The sequence below is a fragment of the Tympanuchus pallidicinctus genome, unplaced genomic scaffold (genome assembly GCF_026119805.1).
Source record: "Tympanuchus pallidicinctus isolate F22 unplaced genomic scaffold, pur_lepc_1.0 scaffold22, whole genome shotgun sequence".
Lineage (NCBI taxonomy): Eukaryota > Metazoa > Chordata > Aves > Galliformes > Phasianidae > Tympanuchus > Tympanuchus pallidicinctus.
Window position 1 is genome coordinate 36,441,059 of NW_026294739.1, and position 19,898 is coordinate 36,460,956.

The 19,898-nt window shown below is 38.3% G+C and overlaps 1 protein-coding gene across 1 annotated transcript in view; it reads left to right on the forward strand.

Annotated features, from left to right (window-relative positions):
• The window catches only part of TENT4B (terminal nucleotidyltransferase 4B), a 37,047-nt gene that overhangs the window by 11,466 nt on the left and 5,683 nt on the right, over positions 1 to 19,898 (forward strand). The window contains exons 2-9 of the mRNA XM_052686751.1: positions 6,762 to 6,885; positions 11,737 to 11,783; positions 14,436 to 14,556; positions 15,536 to 15,643; positions 16,798 to 16,926; positions 18,198 to 18,411; positions 19,300 to 19,426; positions 19,525 to 19,628. Coding sequence (XP_052542711.1) covers positions 6,762 to 6,885; positions 11,737 to 11,783; positions 14,436 to 14,556; positions 15,536 to 15,643; positions 16,798 to 16,926; positions 18,198 to 18,411; positions 19,300 to 19,426; positions 19,525 to 19,628 — 974 coding nt within the window. The remainder of the gene's footprint in view (positions 1 to 6,761; positions 6,886 to 11,736; positions 11,784 to 14,435; positions 14,557 to 15,535; positions 15,644 to 16,797; positions 16,927 to 18,197; positions 18,412 to 19,299; positions 19,427 to 19,524; positions 19,629 to 19,898) is intronic.

Sequence of the window (19,898 nt, forward strand, 5' to 3'; positions counted from 1 at the left end):
TTCAGCTTTCTTCTGTTCCAGAGCTCTGTTCTGGGTCTGCATCAGGGTTGCTCGGCCCCACAATGGACTTGACTCTCAGCTCAGAGGTGGCCTGGTGGTGTATGTGCTGAGGAGAGCCTGTGGTGTGAGTTGTAGCTTGGATCCCAGTCTCCAGGAGGAGAGCTGTTGTCCATCAGAAGTAGTGGACAGCCTTCAGAGAGTGCAGTGATCCTGCCTGCGCCCTGGCAGCATGCGGTGTCACTTAGTGGCACACCTCACATGGAGCACTTACACGAGAATGTTTCCCACACTAACAAAATAGTAGCAGTGCGTTAGTGGTGTGTGAAGAGCTTGATGTGTGTCTGAAGATAAATAGAAATGACTATAAGCTGACCTACTGGATCCCTCTGATCTATTTTAATAGTAAACACCATGGCTGGCATTCGCAGAACTGATCTGATGTGGTTGGTTTTTGTTTTTTGTTTGTTTGTTTTTTTAAAAAAAACAACAACACCTTTCTTCTCTTACCTGTTGTGTTGATTCAGGAGGTGCCAAGTCTAATTGCAGACCCTGGGGAGATGTCCCAAGGGTGACTTCTGTTACAGTGCTAGCACTAACCCCAACTCGCTGTGTTGTTACAGCATTGCTGGGAAAGTGCAGCTAATATACATAAAACTGCTACTGATAGCTGTTTTACTTCTCATTAAAGCCTCGTTTCAAATATCTTGCAAACCAGTGTTGGCTTCTCCAGGTGAGAGCTTTTTGACAAGAGAATCTGGCAGACTGTGGACTTACTGGTTCCTCACTATGGGAAACAGATACCTTTAATGTTTCAGAAGTTCTAGCTGTTCAGAATTCTACCTTATTGCTATTGCAGAACATAGAATGCGCACACCAATAGTCGTGCTCTTCATCTAAAGGCTCTTTTTAATATAAATCTGTTTTCCAAATTATGAATTTGCAAAATGTGGAGCTGCTGTATATATTTCACTGTATTCCAACAGGCTGATGCTTTTCTACAAGTGAGCTGAAGAGAAAGGCCTTGCAGTATTTTATGTGTGCTCACCAGAGGGGCTGCTGGAATGAGAAGTGTGTCTCAAGACATTAGCTGTTACTAAAAGTTGAAGCCATTTTGACACAGTGAAGACAAATGCTCACTTGTGTGTTGTCAGAAAAAGGCAATCTCTTGTGTTACTTTTTGACTGTAATAATGCACTTGGAGTTGTAGTTAGAAGTTACTTGAGTCAGCTTAAAGAAGAGACTGTAGAAGAGACTGTTCATCAGCATTGAAGCGAAGGATCTATAAAATAAACTAAAAAAAACCAAAAACAAACTGAAATGATGGTGATAATTTAAATTCAGTAATAGAAAAAGCTGCCTACAGTGCTTTCTTTTCCCTCCTGTGTTTTAGTATGTCTTGCCATTGCCAATGTGCAGTTATTTTAATGCTTTTTATGATGCTGTTAAACCAATAAGTTAACGTTAAGTTTGGGACATCACTAAAAAGCTGCTAAAAAAAAAATCACTAAAAAGTCCTGGGGGAGTGGTGTTTATTGGGAGAAAGGAGGAGAGGCTTCACGGCATGATTTCAAATACTTGCACAGGACAGGCATTATAGGCTTTGTAATCTAAGTTTTTGTGGCATCTCTCTTTGTTCCACTGCATTTGAAGAAATGTGATGATCAGTCAACCATGGCTTTTTAAAGTGAACAAGCTCCATTCAGGGAAATGTTTTCAAATTGAACATCAGAGTATTTAGATGAATCTTGGAACACACTGGTCCTGAAAGCAGGGTCTGGGCTCCTGCCTCACTTACTTATTTGGGAAAACATTGCCTGCCCTCAGTGTGAAAAGGCAGTTCTGTGAGTCACTCGGCAAGCTGGGGGTGCTGCTCGGAGGTGTCTGGCTGTAGGTGGATGAATGCAGCGTCCCAGCAGTGCTGCTCTCAGCAGCCCGGTCACACCTCCTTACGCTTTCCTATCTGTTACCTTACTAACAGGGAAATCTTTGGGGATTTTTCATTTTGAAGTTCCCATAAGACATGCGTGGCCACAAGATCTGCTTACTGTGTGACCTGTAGTACATTGATGTGATCCAGAGATTGAGGGTAGAAAGCGATGGCCAAAGTCTCTGTGGCTTTTGGAAGTTGTTTGCTTTGTTCAGTGTAATTTTAGTTTCTTATGAGGACTGATTCTGCTCGTTGTCATGAAGCTTAATTGCCTGTTAAATCACCTGCAGATGCACTTAGTTGTTATTTCTGTAGCTTAAAACCTAGCACACACTACAAGAATTAGTCTGCTACAGAGACGCAGGTGGTAGGGACAGGAGCTCAGCAGATGCTGTGTATTTACTGCTCCCTTTGCTGCTCTAATGCTTGGTTTTGCTTCAGATTGAAGGTAGGCAAAATGATTTGTGGTCTTCATGTTGTCTGCTCTGTCCTGCTTTGTTACTGAATACGTGATGATGGTGATAATGATCTAGAAATAATTTTTTTAAATTACGAGCATTAAAACTGAAAAGCGAATTTGGGATGCTGCTAGAGAGTGCAGTGTTACTTCTGTATTTAAAAATACTGGAGGAGGGAGGGGTTTGGGCTCCCAGTGCTTTTCCTTTGCCTCAGTTTTCTTCAAAGTCCCTTCAGGACCAAACAGCTCACAAATGGAAGATGGACAAGCCTTGGTTCCCGAAACTTCTAAAGGATCAGAAATTTCTGCCATAATCCTGTTTGTTTCTTTGCTTTATAGTCACAGAAACAGTGCCGTCTTTTTCATAGTCAAGTATCCTGGGAAGCTTCAAACCAAAGTTGTTCTCTCTCTTCCTGTGCAATCCTGGCTTTCCTAACTGGAGTGGAGGGATGGATGCATCTGTGTTGTTTTCTTTTCCTCCGGAGTAGGTATGAAATGGTGAGGGCAGCTGAACACTGTTGTACAGGAATGATTCAGCCAAAGAAAATTTGGATATAAAGACTTGTTCAATGATACAGAAGTACACTGTAAATATCCCATCCAGGTGTGGATATAAAATCAATAAGCTCTGAAATCGGAAGTGATTCATCTTAAAGCATAGAGTTTGGGGAGGCAGAAGTTGTGTGTTCATTCCCTGCTTCTGCCCACAGTCCACGGAGGTTCTTAATAATTCAAATTTTCATCACTTTGGAAATGGAGCTTCCTTCAGAACGTCCTGTAAGATAAATTGTAGAACATGAGCACTATGGAATTCTGGATCAGGAGCTATGGGTAACACCCTTATCAGGGAAATTAAAACGTGTGTCTGTGTAATTTCTGTTGTGAAGTGAAAGGTGAAGAAGAGCCAGAGCAAATGGACTTATAGTACAATTCTAAAATGACAAAAGCAGGAAATTTTCAATTACAACTGATTTCTTTGGTTAGCGTAGAACTGTACTTCAGCACACAATGGCAACAAGCTGCTATTCTGTTATTTTTGTCTCCCTGCTCTGCTTAGGAATATGGCAGCTTGCTTCTCAGCATTTGGTCTGCACCAGCGTGTCTCCAGTTTCACGGAGCAGCATGGCTATAGGTAGCTCTCCTGGGCCCAGTTTTGAACCTGTTGGAGTGAGTTGTGCTGCTTCATACATCAGGCAACTGAGTTTGTGTCTGCGTGCAGAGCATTTCAAGCAGAAATCGCATTTTGTTTGTCCATGACTGCTTTTAATTGATTGGCAAAGGTGTGGTAGGGTTCATCCTCCAGAATAACAGCATCTTAGCCATGTAGTTGGAGAACCTTGGGTAGTGCTTTTAGAGCCCACAAGTTGTACTGCAAAAGAAAGTAAGGTCCTACTTCCCTATGACTCACAGCTTTCTGCCTTATTGCTGCGGGTCTGACAGGCTTTGTGTTCCTCACAGTGCTGCTCCAGGCTGTTGCAGTGTGATGTCCTTTTTGTCATTACAACTTTTGTGACCATCGTTTACTTTTTTAATGATGCATCATTGTCACTGTCAGGTAAACATAACAAACACTGCAGTCCGTTGTATTCACAGCATGTTCTCTGTAACTTCAGTTCTGTTTGGTCTGTAGAATTGTAGTGAGCTCATCTTAACACGGTTTGAAAACAGGACACAATGCAGCTGGTACTTGCTTTTAAGGCAAACTCAGAGCAACTGTAAGATTATTTTTTTCTCCCCACATGTTAAGACTTCCTTGGATACCGGACAAAGACACGCTTATTTATGGCTATTTACTGTAATAAGTAAACTAATGCTCTTATGCATTGCAGACTACTCTCCTCATGCATTCTAAGTAGCTGTAGGGTGTTGATAGCTTCAGTGTGACTCTAAAGCCAAGTAAAATAGCCCTGTGTGCTGTCATCAGGTTTATTACAGCGTAATTTCCTTTCAAAAACAAGCCTCCTTTTAAGGACTTTTATCTTAAATAGCTAATGAATGTAGTGGCATTCAATAACAAAATACTGTTACGATGCCAAAAATAACTTATTGGTCTCTTTGATCTTCATTTCAGCTGAAGATATAAAATTCCACTAGAGACTTTAGACAACAGGCTCCATTAATCTCAACAAATTGTTTAAAAAAACTGCAGCTATAGATGTTGATTAAGACAGTGAATAATCTTGGGTTTTAATTTTCAATACAATTCTAGTTAACTCTGTATTAATTGGAGTCACGCTACCAAGTCATGCTGTTTTGCTCTGAAATCTGCATGTTACTGCTTCTGTTTATCTTGTCTCTGATTAATCATTCTCTCACTTGTTGGCAGCAGTTGCAGTGGGCAGGGAAGTGCGGTTCCAGGTGGAGCTGAGGGCTGCGCTCTGCAGCATGGCGCTCCTGGGGCTCGGGAGGTTTCCACCTGGCACACTGAGGGCTGCCTCTAGTACTGTCTTCTGTCACTGACAGAGTTCCCATTTCATTCTTTCTGTGTCTATGTTGTGTAGCAGTGTTTGGTGCAGGTGTGATGTGTCTGTTTCTGTCCTGTTTAATTTCTTCTCTTCACCATAAAAACTTGCACGGCTATCTAAGAGTAAGAGCAATCCAGATGTAGGCACGCATGATATTTATGCGTATCACCTCAGTAGTTACATGCTTCCCAGAGATGCACCAACTGATGTATTTATCTCCATAGGAGCGTTGTGTGGGTGCGTTAATGGAGCAGGCACTGAGACCTGCAGTGTTTGCACGGCACAGACCTCTTTTGGCTTCAGGGACTTAAACTCCTGGTGGCGGTGTTTCCTGAAGTTGGGCTGAAGGAACAGCTCGGCCCTGGAAGCCCAGGAGCAGCCAGGGCCACCAGCAGCTGGCAGAAGGGTTGTGCTGTGCTGCACCTTCACGTCTCCCCAGGTCCCTTGGTTTTCTCTCGTGCTGGGCCTGTGCCGTCGTGCGCCCTCTGACAGCAGTGCGCGCTCCGTTCTGCCTTTTAAAAACATCGCTGTGGGGGTAGCGAGGCTGCCCCGGGTTTGGGCTTGAGGCCTTGGTGAGATTCTCTCTGACGGTGACCTGGTTATATCCCCGTGAGGAGCTTTTTCAGAGGCGTTCTTCTCTTTGCATTAGCCATAGAGAGCCTGTGGTGATTGCCATCCCAGGCTCATAGGCCGTTGGCACAATTGTCTTGCAGATGTTGGATGTAATTCCAGTAAATGCTGGGTAAAAAGTAACATAGATATTTCATCCCTTGGTCTCTTATAGAAAGAAGCTTTTGTTGTTTGTAACATACAGTGCTGAAGAATGCAAGACAAGTCATGGACTGAGTTCTGTCCATGCTCTGATTCAGTCAAATACACCCTTCGGATGTTTCAGTCTGTTTTTTTGACACCTTTGTACAACTTGCAGTTATCAACATGTGATTTATTTAAACATGTGTGCAGTGGGGAAGTGTTGGGTCCTGTGTCTGATCTAAGGATGTGCTTCTGTGAATTACTCCTTTTTGGTGATGGGAGGATGCGTGCGTACTTGGAAACTAGAAACAATATATTTAAATAAAATGTTACTGTAATGATCATTACAGAGAACAAATGAAATTAATTTCACTACTCTGTGCCAGAGCTCCTCTGTATTTTGTTGGAATTAAGGGTTTTTTTTGTGTCTGCTTTTTTGAATATGATGTTAGTCAAGCTGATGATGTGCGTCTGATACTATAGAGGTCTCCACATTGGTGGCACTGTGTGAAGACTTTGTTATTGCAGCTCTAGTAAAGGCAATGTAAATGTAGCTTGCTGACTGTGAGCAGCACGTGTAACAGGGTAACTCACATCTGCCAAGTTGGTTGTCTGCTTGTCAGGCAGTTTCTGAGCCACAGCTGCTGTGTGCGTACTACTTACTTTCTTGTTATGGGGAGAGAATGCATATTCAGTTTGTGCCTTGTCTAAACAGTAAAAGCAGCAGTTTTTCTCGCTCTAGTACTGGCACAATTACTATAAACTTTTTTGAAAGCTTGAGGCTGGATATAGACTGATGCCTGGAATTCCCTTGCTGGTGCCAGGGGCAGGCTGGGAAGTGCTGGCTGAAAACCTCCTCTTGGAGCTTTTGAGCTGGATGTGCTTTAAGCTTACAGCTGCATTCTTAGTTGAAGACTGAAATGTTCTGTATAATGCTGACTTTACACAGTGCAACTTCTGATGTGAAGGTACTCTGGCTTAGCGTTGCTTCCATACGTATGGTGCAAGTTAGTGTAAGGAAACTAATGGGAAACTAAATCTTGCTAAGTGTTGCAAATCTAGGTTTAAAAAATATATATATTATTTATTGCATGATGCTCGTAGACTGGTCCTTAACTAGGAGTATTTGTTTTGTTTTGTTTTGTTTTTTTTCTTCCAGTCTTCATGAAGAAATCATTGACTTTTATAAGTATATGTCTCCCAGACATGAAGAAGAGAGAATGCGAATGGAAGTGGTGAACAGGATAGAAAACGTTATAAAGGAACTCTGGCCTAATGCAGATGTGAGTAGGACACTGTTCTGTTTGTTAAGATATAAAAGACAGCATTTTGTGCCTGCTTAGTCTTTGAAGTTCTGAAAACACTGTTTATTCTTCTGTTTAAAAATAAATAAATAAATAAATAAGGCTTTCTAGTCAAATAAGAGAGGTGATGTTTATTTCTATGGTAATATAGGTCAACATTTTATATCACACATAAGAACAGAAAAGAACAAAGACAAGCTAGACCTGTAGTCAAAGAAAAGATGTAAGATATGGCAAAATAATGTTTAATCTCATTAATAATTATTAAGACGAAGGTAAATTTATCAGGCAGGCAGACATGCTTATACTGTACCACGTTTAAAAAAATAAATTCTGAAACCCATAGCTGAGTGAAAAAGTCTGCGGCAGGACTTCTAGTCCAAAGACCTGCAGTCTTGAATAAGTCTCTGAAGGTGGAATGCTAACAATGCCATGCTATGTAGACCATAATGGGCAGATAAACTGAATTGAAATATCTTACAAATGTAAATTATCCAGGTTTCTGTACAGAAAAAAAAACAACTCTGCAGATCTTTTTACTATATATTGAGCTTTAAATCTCTAATGCCACTTTCCACCGAAGGTAGGTTTTTGCCAGTGATTTATTCAGCTGAAGCAAGTTTCTCCTCTGTATTTATGAGCTGTGTATTTATGGTTTGTTTTGTTTATAATAAATGATGGATTGAAGAGAAACTAGAAAAGCTTCTTTTACATCTCAAGAAATTTTTCTGGAGACACTGTTGGGTTTTTAGCATAATTGTTTCTGCTAACACGGTGATCATTTCCAGAATGCAGATTTGTAGCCTTAGTCATTTATCTACAGATAAATACAGATAACAGTAGCTGAAAATAAGGACTTGCTAACCAGAACAACAAGCCAAATTCAGACAGCAAAATCTTTAGTTTAAGGAATGCACTTTGATCCTGCCACAGTAGAAGGTAATGTTATGACATGAGTGACGTTAACCTGCTATTCATTTCAGATCTTCCTAACATTTTTTTCTGGGAAGTGTTTTCAGAGATTGGCAGAGTGACTACTGGAATTCAGTATGAGCTATCTGTATGTGTTTGTTTTAGTGTGTAAAATACACTGCTGTCTTCAAGGTAGTTCACGTGTTACAGACAGCATGTTAGTGATGTATATAATGTGGAAAGAGCACATCAGCCTCTTGACTGACTGTCATCAAAGCCTACCTCACAGAACTTCAGGGGGTCGGTGCGGTCAGTACTACACATTGGGTAATTTTCTCTTTGAGGAAAAAGCAGTAATTTTTCTAATGGAACTGTGCCAAACTTGGGTATATCTCACAGTGTTGTGTAGCTCTCCACTAACAGTGAGGAAACAAGGATGTGTATAGCCTGTTAAAGAGCAGGAGTGGTGGGATGCCACCGTGACAAGAAACACTGCTGGCCTTGAACAGTGCTTACTCTGATGCACCTTACCAGAATCTTGTAGTGGTGAATTTCACTGAGAAAACACATTATTTTCAGCCTAGAAAAGATGCCACTGTTGTCCAGACAAGTTTATGTGCTGTAGGCTTACTAGCTTAATGGTGTGGGTGGATTTATTACTTGGGGATCTTTCTTTGTTACTGCCAGACTTTTGAACGGTGCACCAGAATTTACTGCTTTCCAGGGGGTTCTAACCATTTGTAGGACAGACTTAACCTGTGGAAGCTAGATCTTTGATTGATTGATTGATTGATTGATTAGATATATGACTTTGGGTTATTGAGAAAATATTTTTTATCTATCTAACATACTGTTACTGGTTTTTTGAAGCCATAATCTTTTTAAGAACTGGAATTGTGCCAGCTTATAACCTGGCAATTACGGTAATGCCATTTTTCTAATACTTTACAGACCTGCTTGGGAACTAACTGCTGAACTTGACTTTTAACTTTGACAGCCATCTCTGATTTTCCAGTCTTTTCAGTTAATCACTAAACTTCTGAAAATCGTACTGGTTCAGTACTTCCAAAATCTGAGTACTGAGTTCATGCTCTGAGAAGGTGGAGTGGTGTCTGGTCCAATGTCCTCTGCTGTAGCTGTAGTGTAAAGTGATTAGTTAATGTTTAAGCTGTTCGCTTTGACTGGTAGATGCAGCAAATCCAACTAAAATAAACCTTCAAGTTAAACATAGACATTCAGCTTTGTGTATGTTGTAAAAATCTGATACCACGGGAAGTAAAATGAGACTTCATGAATCTAATTGTATAGAGATAGTGTGGAATGTGTGTGCAGTTTTGTTTTTTTTTTCATTTTCCTGTTTCATGTCAGAAAAGGCTGAAAAAGCAGATGAAGAGGGGTAAAACTAGGTATCCTAAACTGTTACTTTATTTATAGAAGTTAGCAATTGTGTCATTTGCTCTCTTACTCAAGGGAATGTGCTTAGAAGGAAACATTCCTAGTAAGTGAGAACTGTTCTTGGCATCGGCAGTGCTCTGACCATAAGAAAGGCTTTAATTACACTGGAACTGAACAACTCAAAACATTAAATGAAGGCATTTAATGGAGGCACAACGGTTTTTGAGTAGTTGAATCTGAAAAGCTGAGTATTCAACAAGTGCTTCAATGGAGTTTAGGATGCATTTGTCAGAGTGCCCTCAGCTTCATGTCTGAGTGTGTGGCCTCTCTGAGGCAGTGTTGTGTACTTCATGCACTTCAATTATAAAAATACTACGATTGGAAATAGTAGGACTGTTTATTTTTGTAGACTTCAGAAAATTCATATTTTAACTTAATGATGTAGCAGAAAGAGGAATTTGAATTGGCTACGGATAGATTTGTTCTTTGTCCTGATGTGGGGATTTTGACAGGACAGAGTTCCCCATGTTTTGTGGGTTTTCAAGTTCAGTTCTGCGCAGTGAGGACATATTTGGACATGTACCGTTGTGAAAGCTCCTTCAGGAGCTCCGGAATCTGACTCGAACAAGTTTATGGCAATAAATACTGACAGCAGTAGGAGTCCATTGCAGTACTACGAAGTGCTGTCTTATGAAGGCGTGTTCTTACCTCTGTCTACACAGAATAAACATAAAGTGAACAGTACTGGCACAGTGTAAAAACCAACACGTCTCTCGTAATAGTATCCTGCATTTGGGATGCTTTTCATGTGGAAATGGCTATACAACTACTGTGGATTAAATTCTACTTTGATAATAAATCTGAATCTTTTAAAATCTGTTCTGATTTCCCCTCTCTTCCTCTTCCATCCCTGTAGTTTTGATGGATGAGAGAGGGATTGGAGTGTGGGTGTGGGTTTCTTTTATAACAGTTCAGTTTCTCATACTCCAAATTATTGTACAAGAGCAGATGTTCTCTCATTCCTTTCAGCAAAGGTCATATACGTTGTATCAGTAAGTTTATGAATATTTTCAGGGTTGTTTATTTAACAAGGGCTTTCTTTGCTGTTGAGTGGAACACACTCCTTTGTTTAGTAATGTGAAAGCATATTTGGACTTTCTTAACCCATCCACGATGTTTGCTTTATTATGAAAAAGTACTTTTCAGACTTCTTTAGTGGTGGAATAAATCCTGATCTGACTGGCCCCAAACATAGATTGAGTGCTTTTTTAAAAAAGTTATCGTAAGTTTAAAATTATTTTTATTTTTATTACATTCCTAACTTTAGCATGTCTTGTCTTTCTTCTTTTGTCAAGATCTGGTAAAATATTGATACTAGTGCAGTAACATCTCTTGCAATCTTTTGTACTGTGATTACCTATGGACTTTGAACATCAAGTTTACTGCAGTTGCGTGCTTTTTGTTGGCCTTAGGAATAAGAAAGGTTAAAGAGTGAGGTGATGCAAAATAATCAAGAGGAAGAATTTGTGTTCTGCTTCTTAGCCTTTTAAAGTGTAAAAGCACTTATTTACAGAACATCATCTTTTCCTGTCTCTCTCTTTTCTTATCCCAAAGGGAAAAAATATGAAAAGTGGGTCACTTGACATACACATAGGTGGAAATCAAGCTAGTTTGTGAGACTCATTAAGGCAGAATATGTAACTGTAAGGTGGCTCCAGGAAGTGCATCAGAAGACAGTCTAGTTGAAAATTAGTCCAAATGTGTAGATAACTTTCCTTTGAAGTCTCTCCAGTCCCCTCTGAGACTTGGATTGTGAGTCTGACCCCCCGGTGAGGCTTGGTACATTGAAGAGATTGAGGTTTCGGACAGCTTGCAATACATGCACAATGTTTTAAACTTCCAGTGCTAATAAAAATCCAGCACAGTGAACTGAATCTGCATGATCATGTGACAGTTCCTGAAGCTATTTTGTTGTTGCTGTTTTAGAGAGAGTTGTGCTACCTGTATTTCAGGAAAAAAACCAACAACAAAAACTATTAGGTTTAAATTTTTTATTATTTTACGTATACAAAGCAGCAGAAATATATAAAGCTAAATTCTGAAAATGTGTTTAAAAACAGAAGGGTATACTTAAAGCAAAACAGAATTGATCTGACTTTTTTTTGTGTTGTCTTTTGTGTGTGTGTGTTCTGTCAGTCATCAGTGTTTTAAAATCATCTGGTTTATGGCTTTTGCTAAACTTGATTATAGTAAAAATCCTGATATTAAGAAAAAGTTTACTAGGAGAAAAGTTGAAGTTGTTAATGTTATTATCTGTGCTTGTGTAATCATTAACTATTTATACTATGTTAGGTATGTAAATGCTGTGACAGAAAAGAGTGCTTTCTTTCATAATGTACCTGCTAGCAATACCTAATTCTGCCAATGGAGGGTAGCAGCAATCATCCTGTACAAGCAACTGTAGAAAATTTGTCTTCTGAAACCTGTAAGTCTGATTTCTTACGCACTGTTCTTGTGTTCCAGGTGCAGATATTTGGAAGTTTTAAAACTGGTTTATATTTACCTACAAGGTTAGTAATTTTGCTGTATAAATTTCATACAGGAGAAAGGATGTCCTGTGGAATCTGTAGCCCTGTAGAGATTTATCCAATATCCCAGTATCTGTTACTTGTGCATACGTGTCCACACACTTCTTTTAATAAGAAAGGGTTGTGCTATTAATACTCTGCAGAATGTGCAGAAATCCAGTAATTAGTGCTACTAGCTGTAATACATCTATATAGGCTTCACGTTATCAGTAAAAGATCTGAATTATTACACTGTGGAAAAAAAATCACAATTTTCTTTTCTTTTTGACTTTATTAAGAAACTGAACCAAAATAAGAAGTCAACCTTCCTATAGAAAAGCCAAATTTCATCATCTAGAGATGAAAACATGTAGGGCTACCTTCTTAATGTTAGCATTGAAGATTAAAAATATGTATATATAAGAAAAAAATATATATATCAGTGTTGTACCGTTTCTTTTCCTTTATCTTCTTTTGTGAAATCTGTATAGTAGTTAACCTCTACCTTTTCAAAATCTGTTACTAGTTTTCATAAAGAAAATCATTGCTCTGTGACTTTATTGTCTTCTGTATAGAAATTTGTGAGTATTTTTGGCAATTAAATAGAAGTAGAAACAAAGGCTTAAACGGCTGCAGGAAATACTTTTATGTAGCGTAAGTCTGAGATTAACATTTTAATTCAGTTCTGTAGATATTCCAAAATATTCTTTGGGAGCATGAGAAATTAAAATCCAGTACTGACTGTGAGTGATACCGGAGTCATCTCACCTTCTGATGTCAGGTCATGAGGGTTACAATGTGAACTGTTGGAATCTAAAGAGTTGCAGAAACCTGAATTGGTCCTTTTTTTTTTTTTTTAAGAAGTTAGAAGGCCTACAAATATGTATTGTTTTCATTCTTGGCCTCATTCTCGGCCTTTTCAAGATAGATTTTAAATGGGCTTAATTAAACTTGATTGTACACTGGTAATGCAAGAGATTCCTATCCACGTGACTAATAGCTATAGTTCTGTATGTATTTGCTTGACCATTTTGAAGTTGATGGAATAACAAGAAAAGGTTTGTTGTTTTCTACTTGATTCCATATGCTTTGTTTTCTCCATATTGGTTTCAACTGAGTTTTTGGCAGACTGTGTTTTTAATTCTCTTAATCTGTGCTAGAATTTCTTTAATATCCTTTTACTTATACAAAATCTTCAATATCAGTTATGTGATTGTTCTGCTGCTGGATCTTTGTATTATCTTGCAGGTAATATGTTTCCTCAAGTGATGAGAGGTCTGCCTTTTCTTTCTTAATGTACATAAAACGTCTCCTACTGCCACCATCAGCATCACTGGTGTGTTAAACACTAGTTTAGTTAAAGTAAATTAGAAGAGAAGTGTTCAGCACCAATTCCTGCTCTCCAAGCAGGTTTGAACATGGTTATTGGAAACGTGCTGAATGCTACCTGTCCTTGTCAGCTAAATGGTATGCAGTTGAACTGGTGCTGAACTTGCCTGTTGCTGACATTAGTTGTTGTCAAGAGATGTTTCATCTAGTGCAGATGTAGTTTCTTTGAATGCCTTGAGGATGTTGAAGCATTGTTATTTGTGAATGAGCAAAGCTGTGAAACCTATGTGGAGCAGAAGGGGGAAGGATAGGGGTAGTGTTATTACTTTTTTTTTTTTTTTTTTTTCTTTTCACTGTGTTCTGTTATGCAGTTCTCCATATTCCTGAAATGACCTTAGTTATACTTAACTATAGGGTTATACACTTGCCTTCTTTGCATAGGAAATCAAGAAAAAAGACAAGAAAGAGAGTAATTAGGGTTTCAGCTCCTTGCGTAGCCAAATGAACGTCAGCGTGCGTTGGCAGGAAGTTAGAGGGATGGAGATACTTCTTCAAGGAGCTGAGTTAATGAGTGAAGTTAACTAGAAGGTTTGATCTTATTTAACAGCTTGTTGCTTCCTGAAAAGTTGCCACGTTTTTCTCTCTCCTTCCCTGCTCCCTGTTGTTAGCACTACATGCCAGCTGCTTACCACGCGCCCACTTTGGTGCTGGGATCATCTGGAAAACAACCTTTGAGTTGTGAGGAGGCAGGAAATTACCCACAGAGTGTGGGGTTTGGTTTTGTTTTGTTTTGCATGTGGAGGGAGAGGGGTTGAGTGGGTTTCTGCCAGGCTCATTAGTATATGAATTGATTTGCTGTAGGTTAGACAAATACCAGACTTGGACTAAAGAGGACAGGACCGTGCATCTGGGAGAGGAAGATGAGGAGCAGGGCTTTCCCTTTCAGTGTCCAGCTGTTAAATTGACTTTAATGATGAATGCAGCCCTTATATGATTCACAGTTATTTACCTTCTTGCTCTAAATTACTCTGGAGAAGCTGATCCCTCTCTGCTGACTGTGTGATGTGAGGAGATTCATGTCTGACTTGGGCAAGCCAGTTGATTGTACATGTGTCAGCCCTCTGCTCTTGGTAATCTGAAATGTTCTTTATCTTCCCAAGCGTAAGAATTCACCCCCACCCCTTTCCAAAGAATATAAAGAATAAATTATTTGGCTAAGCTGCATTCCATCAGCTTACTTCCAGTTACATGTGGGTATCAATTGTCTGTCTTTTTGGTGTATTGGTCTTTTAATTTGAATGTATCTATGTCTTCTTTTCATTTCAGCGATATTGACTTGGTTGTGTTTGGAAAATGGGAGACGTTACCTCTTTGGACCCTGGAAGAAGCTCTTAGAAAGCACAATGTAGCAGATGAAAACTCAGTAAAGGTTTTAGATAAAGCAACTGTAAGTTTGGGAAAGAAGGGTATTTCCTTTTTTAAACTAAATTTATAGACTAAGGAGGATCATGTTAAAAGGATAAATAAGCAGAAGCTACTTCGCATCAAAATAGAAAGTTTTTATTTAATGATGGTTTAATTTCTGACAAAATAATTGATGGTGTTCCAAGAAAACATTTCGTCTATTGGGAAAAAGTCTTTAGAGTTTCCACACAGCACAGCATATGCTTGCTTTCAAGTGTGGTTATGCTAGTCATTGAGGTGAATTAATGAGATCAAACTTGTAAATTTCTGGACAGAATTTGTAGTAAGTAAGTGAAATATATGTATTTTTTATTGTAAGTAAGTAAGTATGCTTTCATATAGAATTAATGAGTACAGTATAAGTATTGCATAAATATTTAATGGTATTTCTTGTGCAGGATGGGATTAATTCTATTCTGACTTCCTTTTGCTTGTTGTAAGACTGTGGTAAGGGTGTTGAAGTTTAAGCAGATGTCTGACTGCTGTCATTAGTGAAAGACATAATTTAGAAATCATGCAGGTGGAGATAGAGTAGAGTGCTCTCAATACCTTCTGCTTCTTGTTTAAAGATAACGTTGCTGAGGAATCTGTGTGTTTTTTAGGAGGATGTCTGTTACCATTTATTTCTTAAGCGTTTGTCTCCCTCTGCTGTTTGTTTCTCCTGCTAGAGCTGCGCTGCACCAGAAACTGGCTAAAACCAATGTAAAGTAGATAACTTTGAAGCTGCAGTGTTATGTTTTGTTAAAACAGTGTAGTGAACTGAAAACAACATATATGAGTTAAGAAAAGCAAAATTTGAACAGGTAGGCAGTGTGTGTTCATAACTGGTTAGGAGACCTGTTTCTTTTATTTGCCTTCTCTATGAATTCGTAAGATATATCGGTTTTATTGATGCGTAGCATTAAGAATGAAAACAAACATGTGTTGGAAGTGTGTTGACTTAATCTGTCTTTCTTTTGCAGGTACCTATTATTAAACTGACAGATTCCTTCACGGAAGTAAAAGTTGATATCAGTTTTAATGTACAGAATGGGGTTAAAGCAGCACAGCTCATCAAAGATTTTATCAAGGTTAGGCTATACTATGATAGGGCTATAGAGCTCTATATTCATGTGGTGACTTAATTTGTTTTACTTTGAGCTGCATCCTTACTGCAGATATGTATTCACAGTTAGTTTTTGTTGTCTGGTAGTACTGCATGTAATTCTTAGGTTTATTGCCATCAAATACATGGAAAGAGTAAAATGTACAAAGGGAATACATATGGAAATGTTACAGTGGTACAGTGACTAATGAAAATGCACTAATACTGACTTTGAATGTTCTGCTCTTGTAACTGTGGTTCCGTGAACATAAAATCAGTAGTGCTCTGCAGTCTTGTAGCAGGTAGGAATAATCTTGGTCTCTATTGAATATTGTTCCAGTATACAAATGCTGATAAAGTTAGACACAGCGAGTTATGGTTCAGGAGTTCCCTGATAGCTGTCTCATAGATCCTATTACCTTTTGGCTTTTTTCTCCATATGTTGGATGTATTACAGTATCTGGATATTACAGTGTCTTTATATACATTTTGCTATTTGGTGTATGGGACGCTTGTGGTAGATGTTGTATCAAAATAGTAGAAAGTGTTACTTGGATTTTCATGTTTTGTGTAAGGATATGAAGTGCAGTCTCATTTTGGTGATATGGTATTGATTTTCTACTGCTAAGTGCTTTGTTTTGTTTTTAGTCTAACAATAAGAAAAAGTATTTCAGTAGTTAAATAAGCAAAACTCCTTTGGGAAAATCTGTAAGCCTGAGTAAAGCAAGCACTTAAAATCAAAATGATTAGAAATCATGTACATCTGTCTTGATAATGTCATTGAGTTGCAAGGTAACTTCCAAGTATTGGGGGATTTTCTCAGTTGCTGATGAGCTAGATGCATGGAGTTCAACTTGTTAATTGTTTATTCTTTTATGTGTATATAGTAGTAAGTATGAAAGTAACTCAATTTGTTTCTACGCTGTCTTCTACTTAAACCTACAGAACTTTTATAGGAGAAAAAAAAAATCTTTATTCTTTGCTCAATTTTGGCATAATAGCCTTGAGTACTTGTCTGTCTAGTCCTGTCTGTGTGTGCTTACATAAACCTTCCTCCTAAAATTTGTATATGTGAGGCTTTTTAGCATCAACTGTTTATATGCATCAGGGTATCCTGAAACTTTTTTTGTTCTTTTTCAGAAATACCCTGTATTACCATATCTAGTTTTAGTATTGAAACAGTTCCTGTTGCAGAGGGACCTTAATGAAGTATTCACAGGTGGAATTGGTTCTTACAGTCTTTTTTTAATGGCTGTCAGTTTCCTTCAGGTAAGCTTAATGAAATCCATTATCTGTTGATGCTAATGGGCATATATTAAAGAGTTTAATTGTTAAACTTAATAATTTAATCCCTTTTGTTTGTGGTTTTGCACTCCCTTTTCATTTATAATAGTCACATCGCAGCTGTCTTCTCTTCTGTCTTCCATACTGCTGCTTCTGGAGTTAGAGGAGATGTTTGGAACATCCATTAGTGTGTCGATACCAGGTCTTGAGCGTGGTGCTGTTAGTGTTAGGCACAGCTGTTCTTTGTAACACTTGGTTTCAAGATCGTACATTCTGCATATAGTTAAATGAATACAACAGAATTTTATTTGCTTCTTTTGGTTTTTCACCTGGAAGAGAATAAAGATTTTACTGTCTGTTAAATACTAGAGAACAGAATTCGTAAGCTAAATCCATTTTGTTATTTTGGGCTGGGAAAACACTTTGCGGAGGTACAAAGTAGCAAGTTCTCTCTTTTAGCCTCATTTTTTTTCTTGTGTTTAATCTTATTCTTTAACTACATGTGTACAGTGTGTGTGTATATTTGTACTTTTTCACACTGTAGTTACTTCTAAACCTGACCCTTGAGCTGGAGATCAGTGTTTGCTCAGTGCAATTTTCAGTTGACAGCCAAGCAGAAAAGAAAGGAACGTAACAGGCATATCTTTCTGAAACAAACCCAAACCTCTCCCATTCCCATTTTTTAAAAAACTGTAACTAGTGGCATCTCCATTAGCAAAAAACTGATCCAGTCAGGTTTTATAACAATTACAAAACCAATCTGTAATCTCTTAGGCTGCGTGTCTAACAGTAAGGGGGTTTATTTATATAGCTTTGTAGATTGAAATCCTGTATTTGTATTAAAAACCCAGGTTTTTGAAGATCAAATTGATTCTGGAGCATTCTTTTTTTGTGCGTGTATGAACTCTGCCTTTGGCACTGAAGTTGACTTACTGAACTGAAAGTTCAAATACAAAGTATATAAATGTTAGAAACGCCTTTAACATTCAAATATAAAGGCAGAAATACTTGCCAGCCTTATTGTAAAGAGGTAATGAGTTTATACAAGCTTTGATTACATCTTGTTTCAAAGAGGCAGGACAGCTTTATTAAGAATGGTTATTACATTCAGATATGTCTGCTTTATTATTATGTGTTACTTATTATATTTCAACGTGCCTGCCTTGAATTAGAAAATAATATAAAGGTAAACAGAAGAGGACTTGATGGCATTTGAAGTATTAAGAAAATTAATTTTTTTCTTCTCTTCTTAATAGCTGCATCCCAGAGAAGATGCCTGCACACCCAATGCCAACTATGGTGTTCTTTTAATAGAGTTTTTTGAATTATATGGACGTCACTTCAATTATCTGAAGACTGGAATCCGAATAAAGGATGGTGGCTCTTACGTTGCCAAAGACGAAGTGCAAAAAAGCATGCTAGATGGCTACAGACCATCCATGCTGTATATTGAAGATCCATTACAGCCAGGTATCCTCACAAACCATGCTTTTGTGTTGACGAAGAGAATGCTGAATTCAAGAGTTAAACCAAGGAACAGTGTAGTGACCACCAAAAATCTTAAGAAATTGCTTGTGCCTGAGAACACAAGATGCGCTCAGTGTTGTGATTTTATTCATTTATTTGTTTATTTATTTTAAATGCTCCTTGCAAATTCTATCTTGCTATCCAAGAGTGTGCCTATGGTTCTGTCAGGAAATTTAAGTATAAAAAGGCACACCAAACAACTTCACAGTCCTCAAGAGTTGTGACAGCGATATAGCTACAGGAATGCAGGCATGCATACGGGCTGGCTGTGTGTGCATACCTCCCTTCCAAGCCTGTGCCTGCCTCTGTCGCAGTTGCACCTTCCTGCTTCACAGTATATGCTTATGCCCATTCTTCTCATTCACAGAATCACAGAATTGTAGGGCTTGGAAAGGACCTCTGGTGATCATCTTGTCCAGCCCCTTCTCTGTGATTCTTTAGCAATTGTAATCTGGCTTTTTACTTTTATGTTAAATTCAGTTGTTAACGTGAATGCTGGACTCTGAAGTGGGAAATGAAGCGCTGTTTGAGAAAAGAGTGTACGTTTGTCCAGTCTGTCGCCCAAGATAGTACTGTTACATTTGTAATACATGCAGCACCTGATTTTTATTTCTATTTGTATTTTTAGTCCTGTTTTGAGCTTTTACTCTTTTTGACTTCCGTACATGTAAATATCTGTAGTAGTCTTGTACTGTAAACGTTTAACTGTAGTGAGATGGAACTTAAGGACAGTTAAAAAAAAACAAAAACAAAAAAACATAACTGTCCCCTGTCGGAAAGCAGATAATCATGGTTTCAGTTTCACATATTCATTTATATTCTTATTTTAAGGTAATGACGTTGGCAGGAGTTCATATGGTGCCATGCAAGTGAAACAGGCTTTTGATTATGCCTATGTTGTTTTGAGCCATGCAGTTTCCCCAATAGCTAAATATTATCCCAACAACGAAACTGAAAGGTAAATTTTATGAGTCTAAATCTCAGACGTTGATTGCTTATGTTCTTGTGTACCTGAAATTAATTGTTTGGAGTTTTTTCTTTTCTCCTGGTTTACAGTATATTAGGTAGAATCATTAGAGTAACACAAGAAGTGGCCACCTACAGAGACTGGATATCAAAGCAGTGGGGAATGCAAAGTAGGACTGACTCTTCATGTAATGGTAAGATTTGACTAAGCATACAGGATAGAGTTCCTGTACATTTTGATTATGTGCATTTTTTTGCTGCTTCTGCTCCACATAAGGCGATGCATACATCTTAATATAAGTTTATTTGCAAAGTGGAGATAGATTTTCTTGTGTTTTCACCCAGAAAATTTAAACTTCTGCAAGAAAGGTTGTATCATAGCATCACTATTCTACAGTGTTAGATTTGGTCAGTATGGAGGTCTGTAAACAGTGCTGGCTTGCGAAACTAAGCTCCTGACAAAC